Consider the following 26571-nt stretch of genomic DNA (forward strand, 5'->3'; position numbering starts at 1 on the left):
ACCCACCCTGCCATTTTCACTGATAACATGGTGGTTTTCTCTCGCCACTGAGAGTGCCAAGATTCAACTCTCGGCAGATTGCAGTGAGGCTAGACGGCGTAATATACGGCAAATCCCAGCAGAGGGCTGGTCAGGTAAAGCTGCCTGTTCACGTAGACTGTAAATAACAGCAATAAAAATGAAAGATGAAGGTCATTTCGGCACATAATCACATAGAAATAGGATACATTTTACAATCAAATGATCAAGGTTTGGCATGGTCCAGTTCTCCTGCTAGTAGATGCCAGAACTGCATTATCTGGCTACAAAAGGCATCTTATAAAACGGATAGCTGTGAGCTTTTGTAAATTACTTTACAAACATATACTTGCACCAGTGTGTATGTTGCTGCTTATGTGTGTTGCTTGGCAACCACTTTCAACTGAGGAACTACATTGTTTGGCAGAAAATAATATTTTCTATTAATATCATAACATTTTATATGCTTTGTTTTAATGCGCTGCGTCATGCCTAACAACACTCTTAAAAATAAAGGTGCTTCACGATGCCATAGAAGAACCTTTTTTGTCTAAATGGTTCCATAAACAACCTTTAACATCAGAAGAATCTTCACCATCAGAAGAATTGGATGCTGATGACTTCAGACTTCAGTTAAAAACAAGATGGCACAGTCATAATTTTTGTGAAAGATAGATTTCAATGTCATGAAATACAGTGGACAATTTTACCATCAGCCCAGGGACTGCAGATGAAAAGTAGCCTTCTGGCTAATTCTGGCACATTGTATATTTATGCATTATTGATATTGATTTATGCATCATTGTCCCTGTCAAATAAACCTGAATAAAACCCAAAGGGTTCTTTGTGGCGAAAAGAAGGTTCTTCAGATTATAAAAAGGTAAGAAATAGGTGGTTCTTTAAAGAACTTTTGTCTGAATAGTTCTTCGTGAAACCAAAAATCTTTCTATGGCATCGCTGTAAAGAACCATTTAAGCAACTTTATTTTTTAAGAGTGAACGCCCCTGTTATAAATTCACTGTAAACCACGGCTTCTTGGGGTTTATTGCTTTATTTCTCCATTGATGACCATCCTAAAGTAGCTGTCGATTGTAAAGAATCTATCATTATGCCATTTTGATTACATTTATGGCTCAGATGATTGGCTCAAAACCTCCTGGCAATAGAACTGAAGGCCTATTAGCAAAGATCAGATTGCATAATTCTCTTATCCTAAACCAGCCGAGAAACTGTCATCAAAATAAACAGCACTGCTAACAGATAGCTTCCTCCAGGTATTTCAGACCTCTTTGTTTACAACACTGTCATATGAATATTGTTGTTTTGCAATCATATTAATTTGCAACTAAAGTGTGTTATTCTGCACTCAACATTCCAGCAAAAATCCGATATGACAACATCATTAATAGCAACTCCTAGAAAATAGAATAATAAAACTTTCAGGCACAGATGAGCCAATCAATAGATACATAATTTATAAAGGAAGACAGATAGTAGACATTTTGCACAAAACACACATTCACACATTCAACTTTTACTCACACACAGTAATGTGATCTGACAGTACTCAACATACTCACATGTGCTCGGGCTAAGAGAGCTACGCAGTAGTTCACTACTACTGCACGCACGCTGGAAACATGTACACCCCCTACAACTTAAGTACCAAAGCACTGAGGACTATGTGTGTGTGTCTGAAAACACTGAAAGCATAGTGGAGTTTTGTGCCAGTCTCAATAGCGCAGCGTGGAGGTCATCTAGCTTGACACAGATCCAAACCTACATGGTTCAGCTCACTCTTACTAAAAGCAGATCCCCACACACAGTCCGGCGTGCCTGAGGTTAGCACTTAAACCCACCCCCTGCTCTTTCTGGGACCGTGCCTGTGCCGGGCAGAGCGGAGCGGAGGCGCTGAGCAGGATGGAATTGGCTTTCAATACACTGCATTAGTTTCACAGTAGAGCTCCAGAGGCCCACTGGCAGCGGGAACCGAAAGCCACCATGTTTGTTTTCCAGGCCCAGCCTCAGTAAAAATGTTTATTGATATTTTCTGTGGTTCAGTGCAAGTGTTGGATGCTGAGAAAGGATGCCCGCACAGCAGCCACAGCCAAGAGGAGCAGTAGGCGTCAATACTTCTGCTTTCTTTCAGAGACTCTCACAAGAGCAGTCACTGGCCTAAAAAAAATCTTACAGCAGATTCAAACAGCTTTGTAAAGTCAGTGTCTTGCCATCATTAGCAGTCCCATTTGTGAGTTATCAGTTTCTTTGAACTGGTTCAAACTGACTTATAAAGCATTTGTAAATAAGATAGAAACATATTGGAACCATAACTTGATACAATCTTTGAAACCTAATAAAAAAAATTATAATTTTGTAACTTAATTTGTTTTACTATAAAAAAAAACCCTCAAATTTTATTTTTGCTGAGGAAGTTCTAGAGGTTTTGCAGTTTTTTAATAAAGATTTTAGGGCGTTATTTTCTTTTCCCTGCTGTAGGTTTGCATTATTGTGTTCTTCATCAGAACACAAACATGCTAATATAAAAACAATAATTATTAAAAAGCAATTATGCAACAGTACACCCTTAATTACCACTGAACACAGAATAAAATTAGCTTTTAATGTGGGTGTCGAGTCTAAACTTCCACAGTTTCCTCAGAACGATCACTTAAAGTGACTCTCAAACAAACCGAATAGCTCAAATAAATCGACTTCCCTATGCTATTTTTCTTCACCTTTTAATACATTCCGTCCCTCTCACTAACATGCTAATACAAAAACAATAACTAAATGAATAATTAATAACACTAATAATAAAACCTGTGCAACAACACATCCTTAATTATCACAGAATAAAATTAAATCAGCTGTAAAAGGCACTCTCAAGTCTAAACAAAATTGTTTTAACAATTTCTCCAAAAAGATCACTCATATTAATAAGTTAATCTTTTTTCAACAGGTTCATTGAATGAACCCCTTTTCAGTACAATCGCTCATCCCTCACAAAGACACTTACAGATACCTGCTCCCTCAGAGTGAAGGGACAGCAGCTGGTCTGGAGGTCATGCTGTTCAACTCCTGGATGTTTATTCTGAGGTTTAATTAAAACACAGCTTGGTTGGTGGTAACAGAAGTAAATGCAAGCTGTACGCTGGGCTCCGAACGAAACATTTCCCTCACATTCAGCCTCTTTGGCCCAATCCCCTCCTGTAATGAGCAATAATAACAGTCTGAGAGAAGAGTCATCAAATCAGCCTGAAAATAAACAGGCTTTTGAAACCCCACTCTAAAACCCACCCACACACAAACACACACGGCCCTCTGTTCTGAACACAAAAGCTTAAATAATACCCTAATACAAAAACAATAACTTAAAGAAAAAAACAATTATGCAACAGCACGTCTTTAATTACTACTGCAAAACAGCATAACATTAGCTTTAAGGGGGCATCCAGTCCAAACTAAACTGTTTCAACAGAATTTCTTCAAAGCACACGGTGATTAAAAATTCATTGCATTAGGATCTACGGCTGATTTCACTGGCAGGAGTATGTGACTTTGGAAGCCGCTAAAAATAGCTAGCCGACACTGTCCATTTATAATAAATGGATAGAGACGCAAACACAAGCGCTTCCTACACACACACACACACACACACACACAGTGGCTCTTTCCAGGAGCTCTCTTTGGAAAGACACTTAATGCCACAAATCAGCTTAAATGTTTTTCAAACATACAGGCCATGAATCACAATTTCAACAAACCAAATTAATGGAATCTGCAGACTTTTTTAGGTGGCAGCATGACTGATTTCATCACTGATAACAAGCAGAAATGTTTTTAGAGCAGCAAATCAACACATTAGAATGATTTCTGAAGGATCATGTGACATTGAAGAAAATTCAGCTTTGCCATCACAGGAATTAATTATATTTTAAAACCTATTACAATTGAAAACAGTCATGTTAAATTGTAATACTTCACAAAATGATCAAATTAAGTCTTGGTGAAACACATTTAAAAAACCTACCATCTCCAAACTGTTGGATGGTAGTAGATTTATTTAAAAGAAAGTGTTTCCAAACCTTCTATATCTTCATTTTTACAAGCATTTATGTTGAAAGGAGGCATTTCACCGCATTTCTAAGAGAGCTCTTTTTAACACAGCCAGACTGCCAATCACAGAGCTTCGCTGACAGCTGCAATAGCTCAAGTGATGACTGTGGCACCGTGTGCATGCCACCAGTGTCAGCGCTACCCACTGGCAGAGACACAGTCTAGCTGTGCAATATAACCCACTGGAGCACAGAACCGCAATAAACACTAAGAAGAAATATAGAGATACACTCCGCTATCCCTAATTCGGAAGCTTTTATGTATTTAAATTTAAAACCAACCAGTAATAAACACACTTACCAGACACGCAACAGACTCAAAAACATCTACTCAGAGCACTCTTCCTTTTTATAATGTCTCTCAGCCTTAAGTGTGTTGGGATACTGGCCAGATATTTTAATTCCTGCACAGCAATAACCCTCAACAAGCTCACAGGACATTTAATTTGGACTTAGTCTCACTAAAACACACATTTCCAATCTCAGTCCAACACCCCAAGATGTAAATCACACGCACAAACACACACACACACACACTTTGAAACGAAACATTTTCAGACTTGTAGACAAAATCCAAGCTCAAGGCAACATGATAATAAGCCAATTATTTAGTGCTTTATTTTCAGGCTAATTGCGAGCTTTGAAACTCCTCAGAGCTGAATGTGTCATCAGATCAAGGAAATGCAAACTATATGACAAACTTGCAAAGAATATGAAATATGAATAATTATTCGCATCTGATATTCAAAGTAGCTTTTTTTCCAAATGTGATAAAGACCCGTGCATTACAAAAACAATGAATGGCATTAGTCAAAGCGGAAAAAAAGTGTCTTATAGAGGTGATTAGAATATAGAAATATACAGATATTTTCTCCCAAATTAAAATTGCAGCTTGATTAGGGCATCTATATTCAAGAATTTAATATAGCACCAAAGTGATGAAAGAACAAAATAACTAATAATTGTACTATTATTTCCACCACCATCATCATCGCTATTGTCACTGTTCCGTTGTGTAGATGCTGACATATTTCCAATACTAATCAGAGATTATATTCTTAGATTCTTAAGAAAAAATCTCTTTTTGCAATTTCCTTTCAGCAAATGCAAATTTTATGGCAGCTCAGAAGAAAAAAATGAGAATACTAACAGGTCCGATAAAGCTATTAGTGGTCACCTTGTCTGCACTGAGAGACACTGTGATTTCCCCTCTCGAATTTTTGATCTTCTCTCATCCATAATCCTTCTGCTGCGTCGTTCGAGAGCCGTGGAGCTGGCAGTGTTGGAGTGAATTTATTTGCAGCGTGGTTAGTCTGCAAATGATTGATGTTGCTGCAGCAAACAGTAAACCAATTAGAGGCATGATGTAATGTCATTTTAAAAGGTTTATAATCGCGTTGCTTCTGAACTCGGGCCCCTGATCAGACGTAATAAAGATTTATAGCAGATCAAAGGAGAGGCTAATGCCATTAACAATAGATTATATTCCAGCAGAAATTACATTAACAACTTTTTTTGTTCTCCTCTCCGCTAAATATCACCCCTGGATTGCTGATTTGGACGTGGGGCAAAGTTTGAAGGACTGTGCAGTGTACGGAGCATTAATTACTCTGAATGAGCACAGCTGTACTAAGACGACTCACACACACACACATTCTGTTCAGTCTGACCTGTTATAGCGAGGTTCTACACATCCTGCGAAAGTGTAATAAGTCACCATACCATAAGTGCTTCATATGTTGCGCCTTTGTGGGAAACCCATGCTGTTTGATTTCATATCCATTTGTTGTCACCTTGAGCTCCACTAGTCATAAATATGATATATTCTTATAACAAAATTAGCTTTTTAGGGAACAACAACAAACACTATGTTCTAACTGGGCGCAACATGACAAAATGACAAACGATAAACTCAATCTCTTCCATGTTGTGGACCATTCATACAGACCTTGATAAGACAGCAGCAATTCCCCCAAACCCTTCCAAGTTACACCAATTTAGTTTTTTACAGTGTGAACCAATGATAAAAGTTTCAGTCATGAAATCTGATTTTTTTTTTACAAGCCTGATCCACTGTGAACATCAATTTTTGAAGTGAACCTACAGTATGTAAATTTGCATCAATTAAAATGCTATTTTAGTATAATTTATATATGACAGTATTAGTACAAATACTATTACAGTATTTGTTCATATTTTCAAGTAGCTTTTATTTTTGTTTTTATTTGGATTTTTTGGGATTTTCATTTATATTTCTGTCAATTTTAGTTTTAATAATTTTAAAACTAAAAATGTATAGATTTAGTTTACAATAACAACACAGTACTATAACCAATGTGGTAGCTAGCAAAAGTGACTGAAAAGTCTGAAAATAAATATCAGATCTGGATACATACAATTTTAAGAATGACTGATCTAAAAATACAGATCTAAGACAGAGAAAAAAAAAAAAAAAGCTTTATTCCCTGTAGTGTGACAAAAGCCAATCATTTTCAGTGGGCGTTGCTGATATCCACCGTCATGATCAACAGCAGTCACTGGCAATGTTCTGTATGACTCTGTTTATATTGTTTATTTTGCTGATGATGCTGCATTTAGTTAAAATACAGTGTTAGGAACTAATTATTTTCATAGTAGACAACTATAGAGGACACAGAAAATGAGTAAGATGATAAGGGGGGCATCAGCAAATGAGATGTGAGTGGGAGGGGCTTACCAGTAGGGGGCTGGGCCCGGAGCAGGTATGAGTTGGGAGAGATTTGGTCCTCTGGGTGGGGCTCCAGCATGGTGTGGGAGGAGCTGCTGTCCAGCAAGGGCACCTGACACTCCCTTATGGTAGGCGGGACTGGATGGAGGGGGGCGGGTGGAGGAGAAGGAGCAGGGGGCAGGAGGCTGGAGGAGGCGGTGGAGGGAGGGAGGGGACGACCTGAGGAATGGACAGATTAAAGGAGGAGACAAACTTGTTATGATCATGTGACATGATGCAGGGCAGATATCAACATACTAACATGATAGACATACAACATTTAAACATTCAACAGCAAGCAGACTGCACTGAATCAAGTGACTAATCAACTCATTTATGTGATAATGCACTCATGTGATCAATTGTATTTGAATGGCTTCAATGAAAATCTTTGAAGTCAACATGAAATGGCTTTTACAACCCATTTTACTTTTGCAATATCATGTGTTTCCATGTGAAACATGGAATTTAATACTAAAAAAATCCGGGCGAGATTTTATCCATCAGGAATTGACTGGATCATGAAAAGTGTCTGTTTCATACTAGAGTGCATTCAAAATGTGAGTTTTGAGTGGGTTATGGAGAACTACGCCCCTCCTGAAACACCTTGGGAACCCATTTCTGAAGAGGCTTTTTACTCGATACGTGGAAGCTAAAGATTAAGTTCACCCTTGAGAACATTATCATGCATCCCAATAGTACTACTTCTACAAATGTATCGTAATTTACTGTTATTGCCATAAACTTTATTATATTAACCGGGAAACTTTTACAAAGGCTCCATTGCTTACAGCAGTAGCCTAAAACAATGCATAAGTAGCTATCTGGCTATTGGTTAATATTTATTATTAATATTAAGTTGTTTCTGAGGCAGTGCACGTTTTGTCTTTTTGATGAATGATTATAAAAACTTTTTTTTTCTTTAGAACAACGCGTACTGATACAATGTGCTCAGAAATGTAAACAATCAATTTTGTAATTTTGATGAAGGATTATGAAAACATGTTTTCTCTTTAGAACAACACGTACTGATACAATGTTCTCAGAAACATATATTTAGAAAGTAAATAGGGTAAATTTTGATTTCACGCTGACCTTAACCATAACAGTCCCTTGTGATGTTCATGTCGCACAATGTGCTCATAAAATAATTCTCATAAAATGAGCTCCAAGGTGTTTCTCATAAAAGCAAGCTATGAGGTCACAAAGTAAATTTACGGCACAAGTTATATGTGCCCATAAATGCATGCAAAATTTACGCGCTCACACCTGTGCATAGATAACATTGCCTGAAAATGACATCATGCTCAGCGTGCATTGACAATATACAAACAAAAGCACAGCGACAGAAGCAAACAGTCGGGGGGTTCATGTACACGTGTGTGTGTGTTTGTGAGTTATGGAGTGCTTGGACTGCAGAACAGCAGACAGGAAGTGCTGCTCGCAGCATTTTTTTGTCCAGTAAAACTCCACGCTGGGAGCAGTGCATGAGCACATTTACACACAAACACAGTCTACTTCATCACTGTAATACAGATGTTTCGGATGTGATTTCCCAAAAGGATCCTGTAATAGAACCATATACATGCGCTATATGACAATAAAGAGCCTGCAGATATGAAGCGCGTGTAATTTTTTCACAGTGAGAAAATGCATGAGGGGAGGTGGGGAAAGTCATTGGTTTTAAATGCATCTGAGTTCCTGAGTAATTGCCATGACATCGGAGGTAAAATTGCACAGGTTTTTTTTTTTCAAAGAAGCGTGTGCAGTCAGTCCTCATAAAGGCAGAAGAATTAGGAGGCTATTACCTGCCTTAATTACTCCTGAAAAGACAGCACTGAGGGAAAAGACGGCGCTCGCTATAATCTGAGAAGACTGAGTAGCACTCTTTTAAGATTCATATCAGTAAAACTAAAATGACAGTGTATTGGTCATCGTTTTAATTGGGATCAAACGAAGACTGTGCACTTTCTGTCTTTTAAGTGTCGCTTTAACTTCAAAAGGCCGCATGGTACACAAACAGATTATCACACACATACACACAGCTCCACTTTCATCTTCCTTTCATCGCATCAACCCCTGACTGCCTGTTAGCAGGAATGGAAGAAAGCGAGAGGGTGAAGAGGTGCTTTTGTAGAAGACCTTGAATGCAGAAAGTATATGAGCACATCTGACTCAACTTCCCTCTTCAACGCTCATCCTCCCTCTCCCCATGACTCCTTTGTCAGTACAGTATGCGGTCATTCAGGGATATTGAGTCGAGGTTGCTGGCTGTGCCTTGTGTTATTGATTTGGTTCAGTGCTGCCCTGTGCCAGAAACACACCTCCATTCACACACTAACTCACAAAACACAGGGCCTCATTGCACTAAGCTTTGCACTTTTGCTTCTTTTTTGTAGAAACCATTATTTAACTTTTTTTGATTAACAGAAAGTTCATAATCAACAGCATTTATTTAAAATACAAGTTTTTTATAACAATATAAAAGTCTTTACTGAGATTTTTGATCAATTTACTGTGCTAGATAAAAGTATTCATTTCTTTTTAACAAAAATGACCCCAAATTTTTAAACCATAAAGACTAAATATTATTAAAAACTTCATTTTTAATGTTAGATATTTCAGTTTACAACATTTAAAACATTTTTTTTTTATGTATTAGTTCAAAATACTAACTCTACTATGTGTCTTGCTTAAAGTTTTCTTTATCTTTTCTTTTCTTATGTCTGGCGTCATGATCTGTGGAAGAGGGATGCATATAATATATAAGGAAATATAGCGGGCTGATTGGATTGGTTGTTAAGCAGACCCCAGGGACATGGAGCAGAGGCCCGTTAAATAATAAAGAGAAAGACGAGGGAGGTTATGTTTACCGTCAGCATTTCATAAAAGCATCTATGGCATACGCATCTGAGAACGAGTGAATGGGATGAGAGAGAAACAACGAGAGAGAGAGAGAGAGAGAGAGAGATATGGGGATCTTCACTAATGCACAGAGGAAATGAATAAACACTGAAAAGCTCAGCGAATATGCAGATGAAAGAGTGAGAGGTTAAGTGTGCTGCTGGCTGATTAGCTTGACTTCTAAAGAGATGGATGAAGAATTCGACCATAAAAATACAGAACGGCAGAGCTGCATATGGATCTGAGGACAGAAGAGCAGCTGGAATTCTGGGAAGTTGTTCTTATCAAACAGTAGATAGAAGCAGCGTAGAGTCATTTTCTCGGAACAGAAACAGAGAATAACATTTGTTAAGTTTCAATGAATATTTGAAACAGTTCAGAGGCAAAATGTTTATTGTCATTGAACTCATTTTAACAAGCACACAATCTTCATCACACAAAACCATGACACCATTTTCAATGGACCATTGCTTCAATAATGAGAGTATTTATGGCACTGGACAAGAGAATCCTGTGTGTGTATATGCGTGCGTGTGTTGGGGGTTATTACATTTTTAAATCACTTTAATCACAAAAAAAAGGAAAAATTGCATTAGGTGGCCAAAAGCAATTATAAGAAACTTAATCTCCTTTGCAATTAGGCTCAGGGGCATTTTTTAACTATTGTAATTTATTTTTGCTACATTTCTATAAAGGTCAGTATAAATGGCTTTGTGTTATTAGAACAAAGGCTCGTTAGAAGAGGGCTGAGGGGGGGCACCTGTTCCTCTAGATGATTCTTCTCCTTTGCCGTTCTTCCTAAATTCCTGTTATCTCTCTGGGAGAGGATGTGCTACTGTGGATCTGCTGGCCTGGAACACTGACTTGACCTTGAATGTCCCTGGTTTGGCCCCTCGGTAGAATTATTTTTTGAATACTATTTTTTGTTTTTTTGTTTTTTTTTGTCGTGACGTATTGTCAAGTATGGTGACCCATACTCGAAATTGGTGCTCTGCGTTTAACCCATCCAAGTGCACACACACAGCAGTGAGTAGTGAACAAATGCACACACACACACACACACACCGTGAACACACACCCGGAGCAGTGGGCAGCCATGCTGCGGCGCCCGGGGAGCAATTGGGGGTTCGGTGCCTTGCTCAAGGGCACCTCAGTCGTGGTATTGAGGGTGGAGAGAGCGCTGGACATTCCCTCCCCCCACCTACAATTCCTGCCGGCCAGGGGCTCGAACTCGCAACCTTTCGATTACGAGTCCGACTCTCTAACCATTAGGCCACGACTTCCCCCAATCCCAACTCAGAGACAATTTTTCATTTCCTGAAGAGTATAACTTTGTGCTACTTTCAAGACATTACACTGGTAGTTTGAACCGTTCTACAGCAAAATGCAAATGAAATTTTACACAAACTCAAATAAATCTTTGTAAAAAACTTGTTAAATTAATAAAACTATTAATTAAAAAAAAAAAATACAAACACTACACTAAAAACTACACTACCAGTTTGGGATCAGCAAGTTTTGTTTTGTTTTATTTCAGTATTATAATTTTTTAACATTATCCAGCAAGGATGCTTTAAATTGATCAAGAGGGATCTATAGTAATGTCTATAGTAAAGATATTTCCAATTTAACGACTTTTAAAGACATTTACAACTAAATAAATTCGAAATAAAGAATCCTGAATAAATGTAACCACCATTTCCACAAAAATATTAATCAGTTCTCAACATTGATGATAATAAGAAATGTTTATTGAGCCCAGCATATTATCAAATCGGTACATTAGAATGATTTCTGAAGAATCATGCAACACTGAAGACTGGAGTAATAGCTGCTGAAAATCCACACATGAATTACATTTTTATATATTAAAATAGAAATCAGCTTTAATATGTAATGCAGCCAAATGCAGCCTTGGGTGAGCATAACAGGCTTCTTTCAAAAAACTTTCTGACCCCAAACTTTTGAACAGTAGTTTGTATTTTTTATACTTTTTGTCTATTGGAAATCTTTGGGAAAAACATATTTTCAATGTTTTTCCAAAGGAACAATCAATACCCAGATCCAATACCCACAACCTATTGAACAGACAGTGTTTCTATCCCTCACAGGCTTGATTTTATTACCATAAAATGAAATATGCCGTCTACTCTGACTGAGGTCTATGAGCATCAATTGTGTGCCTTTCCACATTGGCTGGTCTCCTAGAGCTAAAAAGAGCTGTCAGCCGTACTTTGGGTTCAGTCTCTCATTATCCAGCGTTTCTCCAACACCGCTGCTTTTGGCTTCACTCCATTTTGACAAAACTCGGTTTGTGGACAGACTACATGAAAGTGCATTGTGATGCTTGGTTTCACACAGCTCATAATTCATAAAGTTTAAGCCTGTCCAGTGCCTTGTTTTTTGATTGCTGCTGAGTCTAACTTTTCCATCACTTGTTGGAGCCTCTGGGTAAGTGCGCTCAGAAAATTACATTATGTAATGTAATACCATTATGTGAAAATCATTTCGGTAGATTCACGGATTGCGGGATAGAAGTAGACATGCCGCTGACTGAAGCGGTCCTGTCGGCAAACTCTCACGAATACGCTCGCAGACGCACCCTAATACCGCGGCCCGGGTCTAGCTGCGGCACTACATCTCTCCACCCATCTGGCCGGTGAGGAGACGGCGAGCCAAAGAGGCCAAAAAGCTCAGGAAGAGACAGCTGGAACCCAGTCAGATGGAAAGTGACAAATTACCGCCCTAATGAGAGCCATTCATCATTTCTCCCAAACTCTCTCCCTCCCTCTATTTTCATCAAAAACGCACCTACACATTTAGCTCAACCGTCATCCAACACCTGCAATCAAACACGCTGAAGATGGGGAGGAAAAGGAGGCGGACTTGACCTCAGAAAATAAGAAATGCAACACATAGTTTACCTTACAGGTGTGCAAGAGAAAATGAGGAGAACAGAGAAAAGTAGGATGGAAAACAGATGTGAAATACCCAAAATAACCCAGAGTTACCAAACTGCATGATAATGTGAGCTACTGTACCACCACAGAAAACTCTTTCATTATATATATATATATATATATATATATATATATATATATATATATATATATATATATATATATATATACACACACTATATATATATATATATATATATATATATATATATATATATATATATATATATATATATATATATATATGATAATGTAAAGTAAAAATAAGAATTTTCAATTTTGGTGGGCTGTCTCTTTAAATGTGCAGAAGTAATTCATATGAAACACATTGAAATAAGTCACTTCTGACGGTCTATTTCAGTTTAGATGCTTCCATAGAGTACTATGTAGGCAGCTCACTGGGTTAGGAACAGAGATGATGTATAGGGAAGGTGACAAGAAGCTGAGGGACAGTGACGTGGATCTCTCGTGTGATCCAGGGCAGGAGGCCATCTTATGCCCACTGCCGCTAAGATGGCCGCCTCTGGTCCCACGTCTGTCTGTGCCAGAGAATTTTGAGGGCAGATTGTCTGGATGCTCTGTGATTGACTTCATGTTCTCATTCTGATGTTGTGTCTTGTCGAACAGGCTGACAGGATCCTAATCTTTACAACCACTAAGCTCAGTCGGGCCTGTCAAAACACTAACGCCCATTTCACACCATCAGCCAATGCTAATGGAAGAGCACGAGTTCAATAATCACGCACACAAATACTGTAAGCACTGGCACAATCCTGTTCCCTTCATCCGGGTTTATTCAGCTGAAAATATCAAAGCACAAATCTTACTATAAGCTTCCCACAATTAAGAAAGTTAAGCTTTTCTCATCTTAAAAGTGACTTTACAGTTACGTTTCTCCCCTCAAAAAACCCTTTGATGTTGAACTTCAAACCTGTATTCTCCTTTAGCTCAGAGCTCCTTTATAATACTGCTCATTTTTTGTCTGTCTGAGAATGACTTCAGGTAATGTAAGTTAAATCTTTCAGCGTGAGGGGACAGAATGCAGCACTGAGACACACCGGCACGGCTCCTCTTCACTTTAATGGAGGATCAGCCAAAAGACTGAACTGTAATGGATCTGGTGAGTCCAGGTGTGTTGAGGGCCACTGCAGCATCTCTTGTTATTGTTCTTTGCAACACATCTCACTTTGTGTTCAACGTGGTAAAGTCACTCTAAGAACCCCCATAAGCCAGAACAAAAGCCCTGAGAAACTTTTAGATTGTGTGTAATAAAAAAAGGCTGAAATAAAATATAAATATTAGATGGGAAAACTCCAAGTTGAATGAAAATGACAAATGCAAAAAGTACAAAAATGACAAACTTAACTAAAACTAAAATAAAACTTAAAGTTACTAAAAATATAAAACAAACAAGTAATACAATTACAAAATTCCACAACATATAAAAACATAAATCTTAAAATAATAATAATAATAATAAACAAAAAATATAAAAATAAAAGCTAATTTAAAATATTGATAAATATTATTATGTATAAATAACTCTAGTACAAATGCTGTTTTAGCTTGAAGGAATAAGCTTAAACATTTCTGGGTGAACTATTCCTTTAAATATGCTTCTGTTTGTTTCCTTTTTAACATGTCAGCATCCTAAATGCTCTATAATGATAGCAATTCATCATCTATTCAACGCTATGCTTATTTACTGTTTGGGCCGTGTACTGCAGCGCTTTACGCAGGACACAGCACTTTGATTCATGATCACTGACTAAAACACGTCCTCCACCGATCACAAGTGTCAGTGTGTCCTGCTCCGCCAGACCATGATGATATGAACAAGTGCACTGAGGACAAAAATCCAAGGCAGTCACACACACACACTCCCACGTTGTCAATTAGGCTCAGGCCTCTGTCCGCTCTCTGCACGTCATTAACATATAAATTACATCCATGTTGTCTTTCTGGATTGATGATACTGTTATAGATTCCACACGTTTTACCTTACAGAAGAGAGAAGGAATAAATAACCCCATCACTGAACAGCCCCACCTCTTAGCCCACAGATACACTGATACATGCACTTGCTCAGCCTCCTAAAAATCTGCTTAATATTTTAACTGAACAATGATATTTGGCCTTGCAAAACATTGCATCATGAAAAATATTAGCAAAATATAACACAAACAGGACAACCATCTGTGTCCTTGTTCAGCACAATCAAGGTCCACTAACCCAGACATTCACCCCTCATAGTGTTTTTAGCAGCAATTCACTGTTCTTCACAAATGTTGAGTTTGTTGAATATAAAAATTACAATATAATTATAACTATACTGTAAAATTTAATGTATATATATATATATATATATATATATATATATATATATATATATATATATACACTGTAGAATTTAATATATATATATATATATATATATATATATATATATATATATAATTTATATGTAGAATTTACACATAAAACATAAACACACACACACATTATATTAGTATTTATAATATTAATGCATAATGATAATTCACATATTTGAATATACATATATGTATATGAGCATACTAATCTAGGCTACTAATAAATAAATAAATAAACTTAGCAGATATATGCATTTTAAATGTTCTTTTCTCTGGAAAATCTGACTAAAAATATTAGTGGCTCACTGCACAGCACAGATGTCACATTTCACTCCCAGAACAAGTCCTACAATATTCATAAAAAGCTTTTTGGCAACCGCACACATCCGAAAGCAATGCTACACTTGTTTATTTACAAGGCTAGGCAAAAAAAAGCTCTAAAACACTGCATTAAAAAGTTATATCTACTCTGACATCGTGAGGACATGACGTCAACCTCATTCACCTCATGAAAAATAAACTTTTCCGCTGACACACACTCCTCGTGCATTTTCCTCAAGGTAGAAGTTCATGAGACGATGAGCTGACACACCGGCTGAAGCTTCAGGGCCACACTGAAGAGTAGAGTCACTGATATGAGGCCGTGACATCATAAACTTGCAACCTTGGCTATAAGGTAACTGCAGAAGTGATGTCACTGCCTCTTAGCATCCTCGTCACTGTCAGTTATTTTGCCTATAATGAACTTTACACCTGTTGCTGAAGACTCTGCTCGAAATAGAAGCCTGCTCTAACTGTTCTCACAACCTTAACATCATCCAAAGAGTCAGCATTAAAAACTAGAGACGCACTTATTCTCTCCTAAAGGAAGAATCAGTGGTATCAGGCCAGTAAAAGAATAGGATAAACATCAGAGCAGATTTGAAGAAATGTAGAATTGCATCACCTGCTCACCGATAGATCCTCTGCAGTGAATGGGTGCCATCAGAATGAGATTCCAAACAGCAGTTTGGGTAAATATTACAATAATTCACATAAAAATCTGTATGGTTATATAAGAAACAAAACTATCATTGAGACATTGTAACTTTAAACTGTCCAAAATATATATTTTTTCTCACATCAAAATCCACCACCATATTTGTTTATACTGTAGCTGTTTTCACTTCTAAACAATGTTTGATCAGTGCATATTTCTCTCCTGATTCAAATGGGAAAGCGTTTTCACAGCAGAACGCCATATTATGGATAGAGGACTTGCAACAAACATCTTAATTTGTTTATTGACTGACGGCACCCATTCACTGTAAAGGATGCATTGGTAAGCAAGTGATGTAATGTTAAATTTCTCCAAATCTGTTCTGATGAAGAAACTAACTCATCTAGCTCTTGGATGCCCTGATGGTCAACATAAAATAAATCAACAAATCAAAGGATGAACACAATATTATATAAACAAAACAATTACAAAGAAATACACTACATGCCTTTTAAAATCTGAACTCATAAATTTGCAGACTTTGTAAATGGTTACAGAAGAAAAACTGGTCATTACAAATTAAATGACAGAATCATCCATTTCTAACCAAGTTAGCACACATAAATCAAAAGAAAATTATCCACAAAACAAAGTATGAACAGAGTCATGCACAGCAGGTTCTCCTCACTCATATCAGCTGTTCGGTGTGAAAGTACATAAATTGCTAATTATATTCCAGCCGACTCTCTGATGTCAGTGACTCTGATAGAAGCAAGTCTATTTTTAGCAATAAAGCGCAGAAAAAAAACTTCTGTCTTCCCATCCTCCCCTCTCTCTACCTCCAAAGCCTCTGCTTCCTCATCTCTCTAACCCTGCCTCCGCCTCCTCCATTGTGTGGTCTTTGGAAACCTCTCACCCATACTGAAGATCAAAGTGTTTGGAAAAAATAAATAAATAAATGATTTCTCTCTCTACTCAAGATAACAGCCTTCTTCCAAAACCACTTTGCCACTAAATCACAACTATCGCCGTTGACTTGTTTGTATTTTTGGAGCGCGTGCCTCTGAACATACTCGTCTTTTTCACCTTTTTGCACTCCGTCACTCACTCGCGCCACACTTCAAACTTGTGAAGTGTTTTCTTCTTTCTTTCTTCTTCATGCCACCTCCAGAATAATGTGATAAATTAATGTAATATTACTATGGCTTTGCAGTGTAACAGAATTTTGTATTTTAGATGACTGGTTAACGGATATTTAAAGGGATAGTTCACCATTAGTACTTATAAAGCACATACTTGCAAGACTATATTCTACATCCCTAGTCTTACCCAATAACTAAACTTAACAACTACTTTATTAAGTATATAGCAAGCAGAAAATTAGGAGTTTATTGAGGCAAAAGTCATTGTTAATGGTTTGTTACTAGCGAGAATTGAACCTTAAAATAAAGTGTGAACATTGTTTTGTATATGTTTCATTATAAACCCTCATAAAAGATCTATGGTAACAACCAACATACTACAACAGTCTCCACTGTCATCAACAAAAGAACAAACGCAAACAAAGACAACACAAGAAAGTTTCTGCATCTCACATTATTTGAATGTGTTTCCATATTCGTTTATACGTTACTGTACTAGTAATTTGGTGGAAACTATGGTAATTTTTGTTAGGGTCATGTATACATCTCTTTTCTCTTAAGTGTGAACAACAGATGCAAATGAGAAGTATTTATAGACGTGACAAGGCTGTGTGTGAGAGTCACAGTGGGGTGTTTTTCTACCTCACGCACACTCGGGGGCTGTGGTTTGAAGTGCTACTATGAAGTAAATTCATCAGCCCTTTGCATCAGCTGACCCTGAGGAGAGAGCATGTTCCCGGTGCTCGAGTGTTTGGATGAACCCTAAACACCTGATGCAACCGCTCCTGTGTAATACCTGACATTACATCACACACACTTACTGTACAGCCACAAACCATGACATCAAACACATGATACGGGGAATTATGAATGAAATCATAATCGACACACCTCGCTCTTTCTCTCTCGCTCTTTACTAAATCATTTAAGATGAAGGAGAGTCTGTGCTTTCTATGAGTTGAAATGAGATTTTTAATTACTGCATGACCTGGGGTATATTAGCAACATATTAATGTGCGTCATTAACCCAGTGGTAACTAACCCCGTCAGCTCATTAACTACATGTGATTGGACCTGAGTGAGCACAGGCGAAGCTCCAGCTCTCATCACAACCACCTGTGATGATAGCGCACATCCACTAATTAGAGAACTTTGAATATGCACACGCTGTTATCTTGTGGTCAGAAGAGCAAATAAGCAAGGTCTTTATGAAGCGAGAGCATGTCATCACTTGAAGAAAAAATATGCCGTTTTTAGACAATAATTATGTTTAATCACACAGCATTGCAAATACTAAGTTGCAAAAGTGACATTTTTGCATGTACCATGAATAATTCATGAAGTAAATTTACCTGTAAACATACTACTAGAAAGCTATACAGATATATTTAAGTAACACTTTTTATGAAACCAATTCAAAAGAGGTCAACTGAACAACGTGTTTTATGCTCATCAAGGCTGCATAAGTACTGCAATACTTTATAGTTAATAAATAAATTAATATTATTACATTTTAAAATACTTTTCTATTGGGATATATTTTATTTTATTTACTCCAGCCTTCAATGTCACATGAACCATTGTAATATCATAAATATGTAGTGCTCAAGTAACATTTCTTGTTATTAGTGCTGAAAACAGTTGTGCTGCTTCACATTTTTGAGACTTTTACAGGATTCTTTGATGAATAAAAAGTTCAAAAGAACAGCATTTATTATTTATTTACAGCAATAGATGTTGCGTAAATTAAAAGTGCATTAACTGTCAATTTTGATCAAGTTAATGCATGCTTAATAAAAATAAAACACAATCTTGCTGACCTCAAACTTTTAAAAGGTAGTATATGTGTTAACCATTTAAAGGTGTGCAATACACATTATAGCACAATATAACATTACTTATTACATTATACTTTTAAATGCATTATATTTTACTGTAAGGCAATAAAATAAGAGTATCATGATGCATCATATTTATAGGCTTAATAGAAAGTAAACTGTACCTTCACCTACATGCATCCTTATGAATCTATTTAAGGCATCTAATATGGTCTAATTTAGATATTATATTGTATTCCCTAATAATGCAAAGAAGTGTGTATTACACACATGCACTCACAAGCAGTTCTAAACACACACGTTCATGAAAATGCCTGTGTACCCACACCTTCATGCTCTCGCTCTCTCTCTCTCTCTCACACACACACACACCATGAACAGATGGCTGTGTACATTAGTAGATAGGGTGCTTAATAAATGCACCTGCACACCTGATCTCTCTACAATATATCGAGTCATTCTGAGCAGCTTTCATGTCAGAATAAAGGTACAAGAGACCGTATTTGACCTTGCGAAAGCCAAACAGGGTAGAACTCAATAAGTCTCCCACAATTCTTCCTCACAAGCACACTCTCCAACCGACCTCACAATCAATACATTCACAGAGTGTTTCACCAAAATCAATGCTGTGACCATACAGAAATGATCCTATAGTCTGAGACCATATCTAAAGTACAGAGTCTTACCTTCTCCTGTCTCCATACTGCAGCAGTCAGCTTTATTTCACCCGTCCATGACAGGAGGACACCATGTCTGTCAGAATGCCTGTCTCATTGATTCATTTACACTAGGAGACACACTTACAGTCTCACTGTGCTTCTGTCAGTGTCCCACTTCCACAGAGACTTCAGTTAAGAGCGAGGAGCTAAAGGAACTCCCTCTCTCTCTCCCTCTCCCTCTCTCTCCTCCCTCCTCCTCTCTTGGGTCCAGTTCCTGCATGTTGTGCCATTAGTAAAGGGTCTCTGTAGAGCCGGGCGGATGCTTTTTATCTGCGTTTGGAAGAGGCCAGTCACATCGCGTTTGTGAGGCCTTCTCACATGCATCCAGGGGTTTTCAAAATGCCCTTATTATTTCTGTCTTTTTTGCAAGCTCAACATCTTATTTTCACATTAGGTTTCTTCTTCCAACGTGCCTCCATCCATCTCTCTGAGGAGGGAAGTTGTGAAGACAACCATCACATTCACACCCGGCTATGACTTGATGTAGCAGGCACGGGTATGAAAGCACTTAAGAGCCGTTCTGTCAGCGCTTACGAGGTATAGACACCATACATTAAACAGAGTGCTTTAAATGAGCGTGAGGCCTGAGTGAAGACGAGACGGACAATAATGTCTTGGAGATTCACCACATAAGCTCATCAGGTTCATTCCGTCTAGTTGCAGCCTCAGATGGCACACCCATTGACAGCCACAGTACACTGACTGACCGTCTGATGCATACTAAACACAAATTTCAATTCACTTTCTTGATCAGGCAAGTTGTATTCTAATTGGATGGCTTGATCTGCCGGAAACAAATTTACAAGGTACCAGGTTGGTAAAATGAGTTCTTTTAAATTACTTCAGGATTTGCCAAAGTTTGACCAAAATAGTGGCAACCAATATACATTAAATCATCTGAACTTATTAGCGTTGAAAGGACAGGAATTTTGCTTTGGAGACAGTTATACCATTATTTCAATTCTGTGAAAAAAATAAAATAAATAAAATAAAATATTCTTGGCTTGGATCACTATAATAATAATAATAATAATAATAATAATAATAATAACAACAATACAAATTTTATTATTATTATTACTATTATTATTTTTTACACATTAATTTTAGCTTAAACTCATTATTAATATTATTATTATTATTTTAATTATTACTACTATAATATTATTATTGCTGATCAATATACCATTATTATTTATCAATATACTACTAATACTAATAATAATAATCATTATTATTTTGGCTTTGGTACGATACCAGAATGTAATACCTCGGTATCGATACTAAATCGATACATAGGTGACAAATAACCAGCCTCAAAAGATAAGTGAATTTTGAACAGTTTTATTAAATATAATAATAATAATAAAAACAGATTCATATCTTAATAACTTTGTATCAAACTAACAAAAAACCTACAGGGAACATGGGTTACATTTTGATGTTGATGAAAAATAGGCTAACTGAAGTAATAAGATGAAAATATATTCAAATCTTCTTATCTTTTCAGTGCAAACAAATGTCTGAATTACGGGAACATAGGTTACATTTTGACTGAGTTTGAAGAAAAAAAATACAACTGAAGTTGCGCAATTAAGGCAATAAATATTGCTTTATTGTAAAGTGTTATTCTAACAGTCAAAGAAATATTCAAAATCACATTATTATTTCTCTCTCTCTCTCGGCTGCTTCTTATTAGCAGTCGACAGCGCGGCAGAAATATTCCCTTCATATCATTGATACTAAAATGAATATAGCAAAATTATTGCTCAATTCAAATCCAATTAATATTCGATTGTATGAAATGCAAGTGTATATATTATGACCAAAACTTCACTGGTTCTAGCGTGTCTCACACGCAAGTTTGAGCTTACTGTATCACATCTGTATGAGCGTTGATCAGTTGTAAATAAAAGTTCAAATTAAATCTGAATTTATGAATGATGCACTCACCTGAAAAGATCAGGATGAGCAAGTGACAAGTGCTTAAAAAGGTTTGATGTGTTGTCTCTGTGGAAACGCATGATTTATAGCAACGCTTGCATACAGGTGCAGTAAGGTAAGTTCGTTCACCTTTGTCATCTGTTTAGTATCCAAAGTAATGCCATATTTCACTTCTACTGTTCTCTTTGTTTATTAATTTCGGGTGCGTTGATAGTTTAATCTGTTTGATCCATCGCGTTGTTCTGTTGACACATTTTACCGGTTGCGCAGCAATTTGGGAAGCACTGCCACCTACAGGTGCATTTCGCAACTGCAGCGTATGAAATACCGAATTGAGCAAAATTTTTATATCGTACCGTTTGCAATATAATATATACCGGTACCCTACTCCCCACGCTCCAACTTCTCCCTGATGCTCTATATATATATATATATATATATATATATATATATATATATATATATATATATATATATATATATATATATATATATATATATATATATATATATTCCACACCTGTCTATTACTATGATCTCATGCATTTCAGATAAACACACCGCTAAACAGCACATCAAACCAAAACAAACTGTGGTTGTTCGCTTATGTCAGTCAGACGCTGTCTTGCTATCTAAGTGGGCGTTTCTTGACCAGAATAAGCTGCAGTGTGGACCAGACCTCATGTTGTTCAGTCATGCTCTTTCTACACCGCACTCAGCCTCACATTGACTCCGAAGCGAGTCACGCTAACAGAGAAGGAAGTTGTTTTTCAAATCAACCCACATGATGATATTCAGCTAGGGAGGGTCTGAGGAGAAAGAGCGCTTTCTCAGCCGATCGGTGCACAACGGTAGCGGAATGACAGGATCTTGACATCTTTCCAGGGCTTGCCAAACATCTCCCCCTGTGCGCCCGCGTCTCTGCATCCTTCATTGTGCGTAAGTGTGTGTTTGGGCATGCATGTGTGTGAACCGAGGAGGGAGGGGGCACTTAATTGGCATTCCCTTGTGCGAGGCTGGCGGTATAAAACCAGTGGGATGCCTCCACCTTCATTAGGTTGTGCTGATGATCCAGCTGCACGTTGCAGAACAGGCGTTTACGCCCCATCTCTTTCCTTCTTTTTTCGCTCTTTCCCCTTTTGTCCTCATTCTCCCTGCATTTAATTTTTCCATGTGCGCCTCAAAGCATACGTATAGCTCTATATAAGAGAACAAGAACTCTGCCAGTGGGTGCAGTCAGCCAAAAGTTGCTTCCAGCTAAATCAACAAAGGGACTTATACTGTACACTTCACCGCCTCCTCTTCCCACCTCAGCCCCCTTTGCTCGCATCTTCCGCTCCTTGTGCCAGAATTCCAGCACCCAGCTGGAGGAAACATAGAAAAATGTGTCCAATTATGATAAAGCATGCCCAAACTCTGCTAATTAGCGCTAATTCAGTGACAAATGGATTCTTCTTTGAATAGTCCTCCACTCAGGCTCAGCTGTATTCACCACAGTAATATGCAGATTGCCTTAAAGCGGCTTATAATGAAACTACGAGCTGCATCTCAATACGCCAAAGTCAGTTCAGACCAAGCCAGTTTGTGAAAAACAAACCCCACTTCCACAGTACACTGCCACTGAAAATGAAAAAGATAAGACTAGGGAGAAATCTGAGAATAACAAAAGACAGGAAGACAAGTGGACAGAGGAAAAGAGAGTGAGATGAAAGCCATCTGAGGAGTTTTGGGACATTTAACAAAGCTATGAATAGATTAATCTCTAGCTTCCCATCTACAAAGATAACGACTAGGTTTCTCTGGTTGGCGTCTGATTTAATTGGGAGTGACAGATAGCGGTCAGGACATCACTGGGATGCGGTTCCAGCTCAGCTCTGTTAATAGACTTTCATCTGCCCTGGACCAGTTCACAGAACCGAACGTAGCTAGGCCCTCATGTGCTCAGTAACACATCTGCTCAGGGGAGGAAATGGACGGGCACCTAAAAAAATAAAGTTCAGCGTTGATAGACAATCACGCTGCGTGAGTCCGTGGGAGAGTGGATTGGATGGCGGGATGCGCACACGCTAATTACTGTCTGACACAACGGCAAATACAAATGAAGTTGAAATTGAGCACACTTGTTGGCGAGTGACTTAATCGAAACCCTTCAGACACAACTGTGATGACAAAAACTACACACACCAGTTTTTAAATTTTGAGGTCTGTGTAGACATTGCACAAACAGGTGCCAGTGTTTGGGAAGCTTCATGAAAAACTGTGGCTTGCCAAGTTAGTTAAACCAGAGTCAATTAATTAGAATCATATTTTCCAATGCTACATTATAAGAGAGGGCCGTTTGGGATGAACTGATTCACTAGGATGAACCAATTAATTAGAATGAATCATACTTTCCAATACAACATACGAGACATGGGCATTTAGGATGAACCAATTCACTAGAATGAATCATACTTTTTAATGCTACATATGAGAGATGGCCATCTAGAATGAACTGATTCACTAGCTGTCATACTGATTCACTAGAATGAATCATACTTTCTAATGCCACATATGAGAGAGGGCCATTTAGGAGGAACCAATTCACCACAATGAATCACACTTTCCAATACAGTACAACATATGACACATGGCCATTTAGGATGAACTGATTCACTAGGATGAACCAATTAATTAGAATCAATCATACTTTCTAATGCTACATTTGAGAGAGGGCCATTTAGGATAAATCGATTGACCAGGATGAATAACACTTTACAATACAACATATTAGACAGGGCCATTGAGGATGAACTGCTTCATTAGGATGAACCAATTCATTAGAAAGAGTCATAATTTCTAATGGTACATATGAGAGTGGGCCATTTAGGATGAACTGATTCACTACAATGAATCACACTTTCCAATACAACATATGACACAGTGCCATTTTGGATGAATTTATTCACTAGGATGAATCAATTCATTAGAATGAATCCTACTTTCTAATGCTACGTCTCAATGAGGGCCATTTAGCACGATCTGATTCACTAGAATGAATCAGACTTCCCAATGCTACATGAGGACCATTTAGACAAGTGTGTTAGAGTATTCCCTCAGTGTTTGGTCATGTTACACCACTACCTGCCAGAGCAAACAAAGTGTGAACACAATAACAGCTCAAAACTTGTTTTAGGAAAAGGTGTGGAGAACTATATACCGTTCTCCTCATTTTCCATTTGACCCCATTCTTGCTCCTTTTATCTCTCCTTCAGTCAGTCTGCATCTTCTATTTCCTCCGTTAATGCTGATGTAGATCCTGTTCACATTTCTCCATCATCTCTTTCTCTCTTCCATCAACATTAGTCGTCGTAATACTCTAATACTGCTCCTAATGACAGTCAATACTTATAGCATTATGAGCGGAATGGACATGCGGATGGGAGAGGTGGATGTATTCCCATGCGTCTCTCGTTCTGCGTCTCTCTCTCTCTCTCTCTGTAGAGAATGCAATCATGATCGGTTAGCACCCAGCTCTGCACACTCGCAGAAGGGAGCCAAGCAGAAAATTGTTTTGGACATTGTGATGAGAAAGAGACTTTTTTTTTTTACATTTACATTTTTAATGCAAGAAAAACATTGTCTAAGTTTTGCATTTGATTATACAATGTTCATAAAACAAGCATCTGGCTCTCTCATTACGCCGGCCATATAGCACCATCCTACCGCCTGCGTCTTTAATCAGGGCGTTTGGAAGCAGAGCAGTCACAGTGACTCGTGCCAGACATCTCAACCTCGTCTATGGGGCCCTAACGTATGGCTGCAAACAACCCAAGGCCTCTTTTTCAGTTCGGTCACTTTATGGAACTTTGGTGTGGGAGAATGAGCTGCGTGGGAGACAATCAGAGCAGAACAGAGACGTGTTATCTACACACACACAGACAGACACACATGAACGGCCACCTTATATATGTCAGCAATATCGTCAGACGCTCTCGTCTCTGGCTGACTGCGAGAAGCGGTTCTGCGTCGAGCTTCGGTCTCTCGGCGGGCGCGCTAAGAGGAACCATGCCGACATTGACGTTAATTAACCTCGCAGGGCCTCACGACAAATTAAAACACTAATTAATAAAGTAAACAATGCAGGGACACATAGGGAGATTTTGCTGAGTCCACTAGTGGATCTTTATACTTATTTAAGTAACGTAACCTACACTGTGTTAAAGCGGCGATGAAACGGAAGTAGCGACAGATCTTTTCTTCCATATTGCAACATACATCTGAGTGAAATGGATTATCAAAAAACAAAAAAAAAGGTTGAGGAATTTGGTTCTGGTCATTAGTTGTTATGGATGGATGGAGGCAGAGCTGAATATGAGCTTGTAGTATAAGAAAGGAGCTTTGAAGCTTGAGCTTGAACAAAACAAAACAATTAAAAACATAATACACAAGGATACTTTATTGACAATGAGATCTATATCTGCATTTACAAAGTAGATGAGGTGAACTTTTATTTCATGCCAACTAAGTGTGGTCTCCCTGCTGAAAAAGCTTTTTTTTCTGGTCTTAGCTGGATCTAGCTGGTCTCCAAGTGGGGTCAAGCTGGTTTTGCCAGTTAGCCAGCTAGTCTCAAGAGTGCCAAGAATCTTTCCAAAATCATCAAACTGACCTGACCAGACCAGACCAGCAGCTACTTAGACTGTTTTTTATACTTTCCATTTTAATTGCTTTGAATCAGCCTTAAAACTTTTTTGACCAGACATTTGGCTCATCATTCTAGTTTTTTTTTTTTGCTTTATGAACATGTCTGAACTAAATATACTGGGCTGTGGTGCTTGTGTGGAAGATGCAGGTT

General features: G+C 37.9%; 1 protein-coding gene across 4 annotated transcripts in view; it reads right to left on the reverse strand.

Moving 5' to 3' along the window:
- LOC306883136 (teneurin-2-like) overlaps positions 1 to 26571 on the reverse strand; it is a gene marked incomplete at its 5' end in the record, with an annotated part of 248305 nt that overhangs the window by 98872 nt on the left and 122862 nt on the right. For 2 of the 4 annotated variants that reach the window (XM_079438242.1, XM_079438241.1), the window contains one exon: positions 6850 to 7059. The exons of the other annotated variants lie outside the window; for them this stretch is intronic. In XM_079438242.1, the coding sequence (XP_079294368.1) occupies positions 6850 to 7059 (210 nt within the window). The remainder of the gene's footprint in view (positions 1 to 6849; positions 7060 to 26571) is intronic. 4 annotated transcript variants of the gene reach the window in all.

This window comes from Barbus barbus (assembly GCF_936440315.1).
Source record: "Barbus barbus genome assembly, chromosome: 17".
In the NCBI taxonomy this organism is placed as follows: domain Eukaryota; kingdom Metazoa; phylum Chordata; class Actinopteri; order Cypriniformes; family Cyprinidae; genus Barbus; species Barbus barbus.